The 14517-nt window shown below is 35.1% G+C and overlaps 1 protein-coding gene across 6 annotated transcripts in view; it reads right to left on the bottom strand.

Annotated features, from left to right (window-relative positions):
- Positions 1 to 14517, bottom strand: part of LOC136038891 (transcriptional regulator ATRX homolog) — a 103423-nt gene that overhangs the window by 9101 nt on the left and 79805 nt on the right. For all 6 annotated transcript variants that reach the window (XM_065722366.1, XM_065722363.1, XM_065722362.1 and 3 more), the window contains 2 exons: positions 8747 to 9035; positions 3898 to 4103 (listed from right to left, as the gene is read on the bottom strand). In XM_065722366.1, the coding sequence (XP_065578438.1) occupies positions 3898 to 4103; positions 8747 to 9035 (495 nt within the window). The remainder of the gene's footprint in view (positions 1 to 3897; positions 4104 to 8746; positions 9036 to 14517) is intronic.

Here is a 14517-nt window from a genome sequence, read left to right as displayed (position 1 = left end):
CTAGGTTGTTCACTTTTTAACCGTGCATTTACGTTTCTCAGGCCGTTCTCTTCATCTTATTTCATTTGATGGTCCAGTTTGTTCATTTTGTATTATAATTTTTGTCCTCTATATATTATGAAACTGCTGAAAATACTTTTTGAAATTTACATCACCGAATACGAATACATGAATCTACAAATTTATAAGTTTTGTTCTGTAATTTCTCCTAAAACTGCTTGAAATTCTAATTTCCTTGCATCTTCACTTTCAATCGATATAATTGTTAACCTATTTAATCTATCCAGATTCATTATTGATATGAGATTGTTTTATCGATTTGAACCTGGAAAATGATCTCTCTCCAGAAGCAACGCTTACTGGAATTGCTAAGACTAATTCACAATTTCAAAAAACAATCTTCGTTTTAGTGGCACCTCGGGGCCCAATTGGGCCCACTCGTTCCAATCGCCCTTTATCTAGCTCTGGGACTCGTTATGTTCTATACTCACAGGTTCATATTATATGTTATTACAGGCTAAAACTACATAGTAAATATGAATAGTTACCATAATAAAAGCGTACATACTAAACATACTAAAAAAAGAAAAAAAAAATAATAAAAAAAAATTTAAGGCCGAGTAATATTTGGCCGATAGTCAGGGTGAGTAACACATGACTCATAAACCAAAACAACTCTTACCTTCTAATTTTGTAGGAGACTAACAGGTTTAATTACTGCTCATAGAACTTTTTAAGAAGACTGATGTTATTAAACAAGATTTTTTGTCTTTGCCATTACCCAGTAACATTAATGTATGACTTAAAATTTTAAACCAAAAAGAAAAATAGGTCACTGGGTATATAAAGTATTTACTCATTGGGTTTACAGGGTTACTAACGAGAATAACAGCCAGTCATAAAAGATGTAGAAGGATATTCCAATATGAAAGCAATTAAGCGTAGGCTGGTCTGCATGCCATTTTATAAAATCAGTTGAATACCTAGTAGAATGTCAAATATATATATATATATATATATATATATATATATATATATATATATATATATATACCCAGTATTAGTTTAAGAAGGGGACCAAAAGTTTTTTTTTTTTTTTTTTTTTTGGGGGGGGGGGGGTACCGAAAAAGATTTTTGTTTGGGGTTGGGGGCATTACTAACATAATTTGTTTCGTGTGAAGGGGGGATGGATTTTCTACCTGTACTTTTAGGACCAATTTATGAGTCGGACAATTATTTCAGGATGAGGGGTATGGTGTACCCTACTATGGTGACTACCCTGGTTGCACCCTGTGTTTCAGTGTTTCTGTATTTGTTTTTTATTCAATTTTCTCTTTTTAGTGCCTTGTATCTTATATCTTACTAGCTGTTGGGGTGGCGCTTCGCGCCACCCCAACACCTAGTTGGTGGGGCGCTTCGCGCCCCCCCAAGCCCCCCCGCGCGCGTAAGTCGTTACGCGCCATTGTAGTTGTGTCCCTGTGTCCCACCTGTGAATATAGATAGATTTATATATGTGTTTCAAACTACGTAAAAATTGCGAAGATACAACATTCTTGGCTTTCCCACTACTGGGAGCTTCCCGTTTCCAATTGCCAGCAATTGATCTGAAAATGTTTGACCAGAGTCATCGTTACACAGACAGACAACTTATTTTTATATATATAGAAGATATATATATATATATATATATATATATATATATATATATATATATATATATATATATATATATATATATATATATATATATATATATATATATATATATATATATATATATATATTCTTTTTAGTTTTTTTGTAGTTTTTACCTTTTTTAGTTTTTTTCTTCTTTTGTATTAATGCTAAAGCCAAGGTTCAAACCTAGAGCCTCTCGGACCTAGAACCTGAAACATAACGCTTTACCAACTCAGCTACTTCGCCTTGAATACATTCGTTTTGAGCAGCTTCCTCGGGTGTTGCCATTGTAGGTTCTTCAGTCATTTTACAATTAGAAATTTCTCTTTCAACGGTCTTCTTACAATTAAAAATTTGTCTTTGAACGATATTCTTAAATACCTGTGTCCTGGTCGTCATTTATATTCCCTGTGTCCCGGTCGTCATTTGTGTCCCGGTATCCCAGTCTGTAATTTCTCCTTGAGTGTCCCGGTCGTTATTTATATTCCCTCTGTCCCGGTCGTCATTTGTGTCCCGGTCTGTAATTTCTCTTTGAGTGTTTATACCTGTGTCCTGGTCGTCATTTATATTCCCTGTGTCCCGGTCGTCATTTGTGTCCCGGTATCCCAGTCTGTAATTTCTCTTTGAGTGTCCCGGTCGTTATTTATGTTCCCTCTGTCCCGGTCGTTATTTATGTTCCCTCTGTCCCGGTCGTCATTTGTGTCCCGGTCTGTAATTTCTTTTTGAGTGTTTTTTCTTTTTAGTATTTTTTAGTTTTTTACACTTTTTTTTTCAGTTTTCTTTTTCTTCTTTATTTTTCAGCTTCACTATGAAATACATATCGCCGAACCTTTGTTTTTTTAACTAAAATCTGGTAGGCATTGATGACCTTATCCAAGTCAAAATCCCAAACCCAATCATCATCGCTATCATTTTCAGTTTTGATATGTTTTGACTCTCGCTGTCCAGGTGGATCTTCATCTAACTGCGCGGTTTTGCGTTCTTTAGTCTCAAGCCTGTTTCCTTGCTGTTCTTTTGATTCCTCGGCACGCTTTCTTTTCTGACTTTCTCTATCAGCAGCAAGTTTTTTGGCATAGACTCTTTGAGCATCTTCATCGGCTTTTGCCATTGTAAGTTCATCAGTCATTTTAAACTTAAACATTAATAGATTTCTACGTGAACATATATGTCTTAAATATCTTTAATGACGTCACCGTCATAGCTTCCCTCTGTCCCGGTCGTCATTTGTGTCCCGGTCTGTAATTTCTCTTTGAGTGTTTTTTCTTTTTAGTATTTTTTAGTTTTTTACATTTTTTCTTTTTTCAGTTTTCTTTTTCTTCTTTATTTTTCAGCTTCACTATGAAATACATATCGCCGAACCTTTGTTTTTTTAACTAAAATCTGGTAGGCATTGATGACCTTATCCAAGTCAAAATCCCAAACCCAATCATCATCGCTATCATTTTCAGTTTCGATATGTTTTGACTCTCGCTGTCCAGGTGGATCTTCATCTAACTGCGCGGTTTTGCGTTCTTTAGCCTCAAGCCTGTTTCCTTGCTGTTCTTTTGATTCCTCGGCACGCTTTCTTTTCTGACTTTCTCTATCAGCAGCAAGTTTTTTTGCATAGACTCTTTGAGCATCTTCATCGGCTTTTGCCATTGTAAGTTCATCAGTCATTTTAAACTTAAACATTAATAGATTTCTACGTGAACATATATGTCTTAAATATCTTTAATGACGTCACCGTCATAGCAAAAATGACGACAACTAACTTCATGACGTCAGTCGACACAGAAACATGATGTCACCTGATCCACAGACAGACAACTTATTTTTATATATATAGATTATATGATTGTTGACGCAGTAAGCATTCTTATTTTATACAACAAGCAGTGTGAGTAGCATTCTCTATGAGTAGCAATAAATAAATAGACAATGCATGCTAGTTATATGCTAAAATTATATTATAATTTAAATATAAATAATATATATTATATGTAATTATATATAAATTATATATAATTTGTATATTATATATTTTATATATAATATATATAATATATAATATATATATATATATATATATATATATATATATATATATATATATATATATATATATATATATATATATATATATAATATTTTATATGTAATAAATTATATAATTATATAAAAATTTTATATAATAATTATATAATAATTAGTAATAAATACTAAATAAAAAAAGCAAAGTACCCGATAAAGATTGTAATATTCTTGGAGAGCAAACTTGGAACGAGCGTCCAGCTCTTCGTCACTCATATCAGGTTTTTGGGCCCTCAGATAGTCCCGCAAAGTATCCAAAGAGGGCATAACTGGGGTGTTGATGGGCATTTGATAGCTAGAATACGCTGCAAATGGATCGAAGGCAACAGGCATTTGTTGAATATGGGATACCAGTCCTAAAAGTAAATTATTGATTAAAACAAATAAGATGCTAAAACGTAAAAGAAAAATGAATAAGCATTTTTAATTAATCATAAGTCATCAACCTAATTAATAAACAATAATTAGTTTAACAAGAAATATAACGAAATTGAATAATTGTTAAATATGAGATATTACTCCTAAAAAGGTAAATCATTAGTTGAAGAACAAAAGAAATGAATAATTAGTTTAAACAAACAATATTAACTAAATTAATAATCTTAACGAACATTTACTAATTTAATTACAGTTTAACAATATATATATATATATATATATATATATATATATATATATATATATATATATATATATATATATATATATATATATATACTCAAAATGGCTTAAGCTTACAATTAAAGCCTAAACTTAAATGGTTAGCCGTTAAGCTCTACAGAGTCTTTGCGACAAAAATACAGTAAAGATTCATCCATGAAACAACCAAGAAAAAATCACCTCCCACCCCCTAAAAAACAGTTTGAAAGAAAACAGTAATAGTTACAAAAAGCTGCAATTTTGTGGGTATAATAATCTAATTATAGCCAATACAGTACTCATATAATGGCCCATAACCTAACATGGTATTCACATGATTCTAAGACAGCTAGGTTTATTGATCATGTTTTTGCATACCGAAGACTGGCAGGCACACAGGATACAAGGTTAAGTAGGAGTGCTGTTATTGATGTGTTTAAGTAGAGTTGCCCCTTTAGGGAGACCTCACTCTTTACGCTAAAGTTTGACTTTTCGTCCCAATTCTTTAAGAACGACTCCTGAAACACAAGGGCCGTTTAAACAGAATAAGAAGCTCTTTTAAAATTATAAAACGCGTTAGTGTGAAGAGCAAGGTATTTAAGAGGGGGCAACGCCCCTCTCATTAAATTTTAGAAATTAAATTAAGAGAAAATTAAAACTAAACGTAACACTAAAACTAAAAATAAGATGAGATTTATAGAGCCCTTTCCCCCTCTCGAAAAACTTAGTTTATAATTCCTCACCGAATAAAATTCCCATAATAAGTAAAAGCACCCTTTATTATTTATTATAAAGAATCCTCTGATAAGGATAGACTGATAAGACTCTGATAAGGGTAGGAGCAGTTCCGGTGCTGTGGGACGGTGCTGTGGTCTCCTCTCCATCATAAGTTGCTATTTCTGTCCCTATCCTCGATAGGAAAATCCTGCTTGCTGGGCCTCATAGTGGCATCAGGGTGGACCTATCACGAGTTTTTCGAACCAAAACTGTGACTGCTAACAGCGCAGCAGGGTCCTCGAAGAAATTACAGCCTAGAAATCGCACCGCCTTTGAACTGCCTTCTAATTAATGGATAATTCTTCTGGGTTTGGCCAACTGTTTTGGTAGGCTTTTTTTGGGCTGAATAATCTCTTCCTAGGTAAGTTATCTATTATGGGTTGCCTTCCCGTAGTAGCATAATATTTGTAGGTATGAATATATAATGAGTCAGAGGTAATAGGCTTGAGGTCGTCAGTGCAAGATTTCGACTATTGTTGATAGAAGAGCATCGCCAAGTGTGGAAAATCATGTTGTGACCAAGACGGGTCCAGAAGTGCACAAGAACTCCATTTAACTGGAGGTCCGAGGGACTTCTTGTTTTCCGGTTCTAAGACAGCTTAAGCACTTCATGTAGATTTGGGAAGATCTGTTAGTCACCGTCCTGCACTGGTTTTTGGACCCCAAGACCATATTAATGAGGCTTTTCCTGATGCCATATTAATTTCAATGATTTAAATAACACAAAAATTCCAACTTGGAATGTTACGAGGTAAAAAAAGAATACCGTATAAAACATCTTGACTGACCAATTTAGACGCTTTGAAGTGGACTTCAAAGTTTCAGAAACTCACATCCCAGGGGTATGAAACATGATATTAGGTGATACAGAATTTATTTACTCAGACAGGAAGGATGGGGTACATAGACAGGGAGTAGGCTCATGATGAATAAGGAAACTGCTAAGCCTTGCTTAGGCTGGGAAGGTATTAATAATAATATACTTATTACCGCTATAATAGGATGCTAATGCCTCATTTTATGACTGAAAAGGGCAGGGTATCAGTTATAGTAGTATATGCACCTGTGAAATAAATTGACGGAGATAGAAGTGACTTAGATACATTTTACTTACAACTAGAGGAAAAAATAAACACTAGACTCCCAGGTAGAAATATGGTGTTTTTATTAGGAGTTTTAACGCCCAGATCGGTAGAAACAACAATAGATGGCATCCTAGCCAAGGGTGTGGGAAAAGAAAACAGTAATTGGCTACAGACTGCTGTAATTTTATAGATAACAATCTATTTATAACCAATACAGCGTTTGGTCATAAAATGACCCATAAGCTAACATCGTATTCACACGATGGTAAGACAGTTAACCTTATCGATTATGTTATTGTAAACCTAAGACTGGCAGGGTCAACACCAGATACTAGGGTATATAGGAGTGCTGTTATTGATGTTAAAAGTAAATATCGCAACTTAATAGTGTCTATGATTAATATAAAGCTGACTACCTTCTGGGCAGTTATGACGCTGGTAGACTCAGGATGAGAATCTGAGAGAAACTTTCCAGGAACAGTTGAATAGTAAACTGGAAAGTTTCAAATTTGACAGTGTAAAAGATGAATGAACAATCTTTAGAAAAATAGATGAAGTCACTGTTTCTTGGGAGAGAAAGTTGGAAACGAAGCTAGGAACGAGTTAGAGGGATGGGCCAAATATTTTGAGAATATGCTAAACCGTGATAGAGTTACAGGGAAAGAAATAGAAAAAAAAGAAAAAGTTATTGACACTTTAGATGTCAAGGAAGATTTATTTTGTGAAGAAGAATTAGCAACAGTACCAAAAGAATTAAAAGATGATATGGCTCTAGGTGCGAATAGTGCGATAATGACTTTCTTAAATACGGTGGTTATGAAGACAAAGAGACAAGTTACTGAAGATTACGAATATAATTTTTTGAAAAAGAGGAATTACCAAACAATTTTAGGAAAAATCTAACTACACCTCTCTACAAGAAAGGTGATAAGACCGTGTGTGATGATTGTAGAGGCATTAGCTTGGTTTTTGAAGGAAGCAAATTACTTAGAATAACGACACTTTTTTTTCTTGAAGATGCTGTAGATAAAGTTTTAAAAGAAGGAGTGCAGTTTATGGAAGGGTAGAGGATGTGTTGACCAACTTCACACTTAGATTAATAATTGAGAAGCGCCTGTCATCAAAACCCCTTTAGTTCTCAGTTTCATAGACTATGAGCGGGTGTTTCATTTAGCTGTTAGAAGAGCTTCAGCGAAGGTCCTATCCTTTGTTGATATACCAGATACATCTATTAAAGTGATTAGTGCTATGTACGAGAATAACATTGCTGCGGTCAAGGTAGAAAATAAGGTTAGAAGGTGGTTTTATATTAAGTTAGAAGTTAAATAGGGTTACGTCCTATCTTCATTTACATAGATCATTTTGATGTACTTCGTGCTAAGGAGCGCAGCAAAGGTAATCAGAGAATCAAAGGTAAAACACAGAATCAATTGGGGAAGTAAAACTTTCCTAGATTTAGAGTATACTGATGATTTAAGCATCCTAGATGGAAGTGTGGAGCAAAATGAATGAATTTTTAGAGGTTGTGCGAGTTCAGGGTGCAAGAATAGATTTGAAGATCAATGTTAAGAAGACCAAGACGCTAAGACTATAAATAAGTGAAAGTGAAAAGGTGATACTTGGTAACGAGAAGATCGATACCTTCGCTTTCCAAGGTAGTATTATTAGTAAAGACGGTAGGTGCCGTAAGGATTTTAAATGCAGAATAGCTAAGGCCCTGGATGTTTGTCCACAGTTGAAAAACATTTGGAAGTATAGGAAGATAAATCTCTGTACTAAGATCAATATATTAGAAGCTACAGTGATGACATTGGCCAGACTTGGTTTTGAAGCGTGGACACTCAAAAAAACGGAGTAGGATTTGCTAGATGCTTTCCAGATAAATTGCCAACAGATTGTTTTAGGTACCAAGCTGACTGACCGTATCTCAGACTATAGGCTGTACGAGAAATGTGTATAACCCCACTTTATAGGATTATAATAAGAGAAAGGTTGAGATCGCTAGGACACGTACTCCAGATGACAGACGATAGATTATCCAAGATTGTCCTTGTCGGGCAACCATCTAGGGCCTTGAATGAATTGGGTTGGAGGACGAGCGCCCATAGCTATGTCGACCTCAAGCGGCTTGGCGTCTCAGTGAGTTGTTAGTAGTAGTAGTGGTAGTATTATTTGCTATCATTATTTTTCTCACTTTGGAAAAGCTCGGAGATTTATAGATATCAATAATATTTTGTGTCAATTTTCGATTTTTTTTTCTGATTTCTAACAGAAGAAAATGAATAACAAACAGCGATTGATAAGTCAAAAACTTTCCATTTATAGGCTTCAGGTTAGCCCACAACCATAGCGGGCCATATCTGCAAAAAAAAGTCTTAGATATTCTGTTTTAAATCCATACATTTAAGACAGAGTGGCACACTGTTTCTTTTGAAAATTTACCATGGAGATTGTCAAATGTCATAAAAAAAGCGACTAGTCAGACTAATTAGCTTTACCTTTCTTTTCATTTTCGTATTCCTCCCACGCTGCTTTTCTTTCCTCCTCAGAAAGATTTTCATCCTCTTTGCTCTCCAAAAGGGAATCATGCTCATGATAGGTTACAATTGTATCCTTGTGCGACTGTAACAAATCAGCAAGCAGCAAATCTTTGGGTAGCTTTGGGGTTGGTCGATTCTCGTTTCTATCTGGCTCAAAGCTATACAGCTCCTGTAAATCTGCCGCAGAGAAGTGTCTTTCAATCTGTTGCTCATCTACCACACGACATGCTAAAGATTGCTTCACTACCTAGAAGAGTGTAAATCCATAAAATTCGTTGCCACCAGATGGCTATTGACATATGCCTGCACAAAGAGGGTGATAAGAGAGACCCCCTTAAGACGGAACTAATGGCCAAGGGAAATAAAGGACTTTGGCCAAAACGATTGTCTTCATTTTGGTTTCACCCAAAAAAAGTCCCCTGGTACCCCTGTCTCCCTCAAGAACAAGAGCTAAGAGCTCATATGACATGAGCTCTAGCAAAATTCTAAGAATCAATGGATTGATTTAAAAGGAAAATCAGAGGCTTAATGCCGGTTGGGATTTAAAATATGAGCTCTGAGACACGAGGTACTACCTCGTGTCTACACTACCTAGAAGAGCGTAAATCCATGAAATTCGTTGCCACCAGATGGCTATTGACATATGGCTGTTCAAAGAGGGGATATAAGAGAGACCCCCTCAAGACAGAACTAAAGACCAAGAAAAATAAAAGAATTTGAACAAAACGGTTGCTTTTGCCAATAGATAGCTATTGACATATGCCTGCACAAAGAGGGTGATAAGAGAAAACCCCTTAAGACGGAACTAAAGGCCAAGGGAAATAAAATAATTTGTCCAAAACGATTTTTTGGCCAATAGATAGCTATTGACATATGCCTGCACAAAGAGGGTGATAAGAGAAACCCCCTTAAGACGGAACTAATGGCCAAGAGAAATAAAATAATTTGGCCAAAGCGATTGTTTTCATTTTGATTTCACCCCATAAAAAGTCCCCTGGTGCCCCCGTCTCCCTCAAGAACAAGAGCTAAGAGCTCATATGGCACTTGTGACGAGGCCGGAAGAGCCAAGCTCATATGGCATGAGCTCTAGTTCAACCAGGTCTTATAAAGTCCAGCAATATCAAAACAGAACTTTTCGGGAATTCGCACATGCCAATATCTAATATGAAACAAGAGCTAAGAGCTCATATGGCACTTGTGACGAGGTCGGAAGAGCCAAGAGCCGAGAGCCCATATGGCATGAACTCTAGCAAAATTCTAACAATCAACAGATTGATTTAAAAGGAACATCAGAGGCTTAATGCCGGCCGGGATTTAAAATGAGAGCTCTAAGACCTTCTAAATATTAATATTCAGTAAGACGATCACCCACTCACAGGTTAAAAATCCCTCATTTTTTCTCATTTTTCCTCTCCCTTCAGCCCCCCAGATGGTCGAATCGAGGAAAACGATTTTATCAAGTCAATTTTTGCAGCTCCCTGACATGCCTACCAATTTTCATCGTCCTTGCACGTCTAGAAGCACAAAACTCGCCAAAGGACTGAACCCCACCCCCTAACTCTCCCAAAGAGAGCAGATCCAGTCTAGTTACGTCAATCACGTATCTACGACATTTGCTTATTCTACCCACCAAGTTTCATCATGATCTCTCCACTCTAAGCGTTTTCCAAGATTTCCGGTTCTCCACTCCAACTCCCCCCAATGTCACCAGATCTGGTCGGGATCTGAAATAAGAGCTCTGAGACATGATTTCCTTCTAAATATCAAATTTCATTAAGACCCGGTCACCCGTTCTTAAGTTAAAAATACCTCAATTTTTCTAATTTTTCCAAATTAACAACCCCCACCCGCTCTCCCAAAGAGAAAAGATCCGTTCCAATTATGTCAATCACGTATCAATAGCTTGTGCTTATTCTTCCCATCAAGTTTCATCCCGATCTCTCCACTCTAAGCGTTTTCCAAGATGTCCGGTTTCCGATATTTCTGTTTATCCCCTCCAGCCCCCTATGTCCGCGGATCAGATTCGAAATTAAAATAGAGCCCCTGAAACATAAGATCCTTCTATATATCAAGTTTCATTAAGATCTGTAAGATCTGATCACCTATTCGTAAGATAAACGTGCCTCAATTTTCACGTTTTCCTATTGATAACCCATTCGTAAGTTACAAATACCCCATTTTCTCTAATTTTTCCGTATTAATCCCCCCCCCGAACTCCACCAAAGAGAGCGGATCCGGTCCGGTTATGTCAGTCACGTATCTTGGACATGTGCTTATTCTTCCCACCAAGTTTCATTCTGATCTCTCTGCTTTAAGCGTTTTCCAAGATTTCTGGCCCCCCCCCCCTCCAATGACACTGGATCCAGTCGGGATTTAAAACAATAGATCTGAGTTACGAGGTCCTTCTAAATATGAAATTTCATTAAGATCCGATCACTCCTTCGTAAGTTAAAAATACCTCATTTTTTCTAATTTTTCAGAATTAAACCCTCCCCCCAACTTCCCCAATGAGAGCCGATCCGTTCCGGGTATATCAATCACGTATCTAGGACTTGTGCTTATTTTTCCCACCAAGTTTCATCCTGACCCCTATATTCTAAGCGTTTTCCAAGATTTTAGCCCCCCCCCCCCAACTCCCCCCAATGTCACCAGATCCATCCGGGATTTAAAATAAGAGCTCTAGATACAATATCCTTCCAAACATCAAATTTCATTGAGATCCGATCACCCGTTCGTAAGTTAAAAATACCTCGATTTTTTCTAATTTTTCCGATATAACTGTAACTTGGTAGATACCAAGTGCCATAATAAGTGCCATAACAAGTGCCATAAGATTTCAACAAGTTCTAAGTTCCCTAGACTAAACTTAAGGGAGATCCATATGAATAGTAAGAAGGTCCCACCCTTTAACAAAACATCACAAGATTTTACCAGAAGTGGAAATCAACGAGTTAAAAATAGACAAGAAAACCACAATCATCCCCCTTCCCTGGGAGGTAGGGAAGGGGAGTTACTGGGTCCCTGTGTAAATATATGTTTACAAAAAAAAATGAGAGAGATAAAATGGTTTTAGTTGAAATAAAACAATGGAACAAAAGCAAAAAAAAAACTTTTAACAATAAAAAATCCGTATGGTTACATACTGGCAACTGTCCATCCTTATCCCACCCAAACGACGCCACTGATGGTGAATAAAGAGGGGAAACGAGGTATTCACTTGCTTAACGTTTCAATTGTATAGGGGAGGGGAGTTCTCCTGTATCTTTCTGAGGAAAATTTTATGTAGGTAAAAATTGAGATTTTTGTTGAGGCAGAGGTTACGTCTAAGAGGGAGGGGGCGACTAGGGAAAGGCCAAATGATTAAAATTAATAGATAGCAAAATTGAAAAATTTCAAGAAACAAATTTGTTCTATTTGCTTAAGGATAATCAAAGTGAGGTAAATGACGCATCATAGTCACAATAAAGAATCCAACAATATTTCAATATTGTAACTTTGCTATAAAGCACCGGATCGCAACCTGGGAAGGGGGGCTCAATCACAACTTTATCGCAATCTCGGTGTTTCAGAATGGGATAGCCATCCTATAGATAGTCAGTCAGAAACAGAGCTAATTCAATATGGATAATTTTCCACCAAGTTTGCCTTAGATCTGATAATCTCTTCTTCTAGATGACACGATGATGAGAGTTAAGGAAACCTCATTTGCAAATAAATAATTTTGTGGACCACAACACCTTTCCATTTTCAAATTTAAGCAAATGAAAAAAATAGTACATGCGCTTTCCTATTTGTCTACTGTCTTGAATAAAATATTACACCATTTTCTATTTGTCCACTGTCTTGTTTAAAATAATAAGCCCGTTTTTTCTATTTTTCATTGGCTTAAATTTGAAAACATCCCTTGAGGAGGTCAAAGTCTGCCTGAATATTCCAAATGCGCAAATAAGAAACTAGGTACGGCTTGCCATCAAGTTTAGTTGAGATCAGACAAACCCTTCTGGTAGATGTCCAAATGGCAAGATTTATTAAATTTTAGCTCCCTTTCCCCTTACCTTTTAGTCAGATCGCAGCTATACTTGTTTCAGTCCACTTCAGCGCCCCAGTTTTATATGAATACAATGACTAAGAAAATTCAATCAAAATAAAAAACTTCATAAAAAAAATTAAGAATTTATAGTGTCTCAATTAACCTTTCCTGAATCATTTCCTAAAAACGAAGAAGTACATAGTTTTCGATTTCAGGTCTGTAAGAGACGCTTTTACATTCTAAGCAGTTCCGACAATCCCTCAGAGCTTCGCTGTTAAGGCTAGGGCAGCTCAGCTTTGCTTCTTGTTCAAAAATTAATGTAAAAAACTTTTGTCACAAAGCAAGTCTTGGAAAGAAAAGTAAAGAGCTCCACTAAGTCAAAAAAGCACAGAAATAAAGTTAAATAGCCTTTCAAGCGTAAAACTAACAAAAATCACCATCAATAAATAAATGAAACTCAAAACAGAAATTACAATAAATAACCAAGACAAACTCAAAATGAGCAAAATTAACATGAGTAGAACTGATGCCCCCCATACCTTCTCAAGGCATGGGGGTACCTTGTTCTTATATAATGCATTTACGAAATATTTACACAATACATTTTAACTACACAAAAACCATCTCAAATCTAATTTATTTTAAGACAGGCTTCATTTTATCAAAAACGTTTTACTTCAAATATGAATTTTTAAATAGTGAAGTTTACTTAAAAGTTAAAAATAAAGAAGTTTAAAATATACCTGTCACAGATAAAGACTTTGTTGTATATAATCTTTTTTTCATGTATATTCTGTATTACTCTGTTTTGATTTGACGAATTTGACGAATCGATAAAAATAATAACACAATATAATAATACAAGTAATATTAACATTATAAAATAATATAATAATTAAGTAATAGTAATTATTATAATAACATAATAGTAACAAGTAGTTCTCAGGAACACCATATCTATAATTTACAATTTACCCAGTAAATTTTTTTCTTCTTTTTTACTTTTTGCGTTCTCTCTTAGTCTCTCTTTTTTCTATCTTTGCTAGCGTTTTGATTTTTTTTTTTTTTTTACTACTGTGGCTCATACTTTAGTGTTGACTATATCATAAAAGTATCTATTTTATTACTGTCTTTGTAATATGTATCAACATTAGTGCTACCTTTCTATCAGTATTTTGATTTACTCGTTTTTTCTTTCCTTTTTAATTATTTTGTTAATGCTATGTGCTTTTTTGCTTATGACTCGTTTTCAAATATAATTTTGTCTACTGATGAAGTTTTGGGTACGTAATTATTTAGATAGTTTCTTAGAGCAATCTGATTTCCATTTACGAGAATTTAAGAGAGAAAAACGAGTTTAATTTAAATAAAGGACAATTAGTTAAATAATAAATTAAATAAATAAATAATTGAATCAAATATAATTAAAATAACAGATTAAATAATTAAATAAAAACTAAGTAATGATTACATAAAATTTTTAATAAATTAAAAACTAATAAATTAAATTAAATAAAGCAGAGACAGTTAATACAAATTTCAAATATTTCGACTCTGCATCGAGGAGAATTATCTTGTAGAGGAAAAATATCTAGAGATATTGGATGTTATTTTCTTTGTTACAGTTGAGCAGTATTGAGGAAGTTTATTAAGATATGGGTTTAGTTTATTCGTTTTTTTTTTCTCTTTTGTTCTCGTG

This window comes from Artemia franciscana, chromosome 18, assembly GCF_032884065.1.
Source record: "Artemia franciscana chromosome 18, ASM3288406v1, whole genome shotgun sequence".
Lineage (NCBI taxonomy): Eukaryota > Metazoa > Arthropoda > Branchiopoda > Anostraca > Artemiidae > Artemia > Artemia franciscana.
Note: the sequence above shows the minus strand (reverse complement) of the source record. Positions and strands in the feature narration are given on the sequence as shown.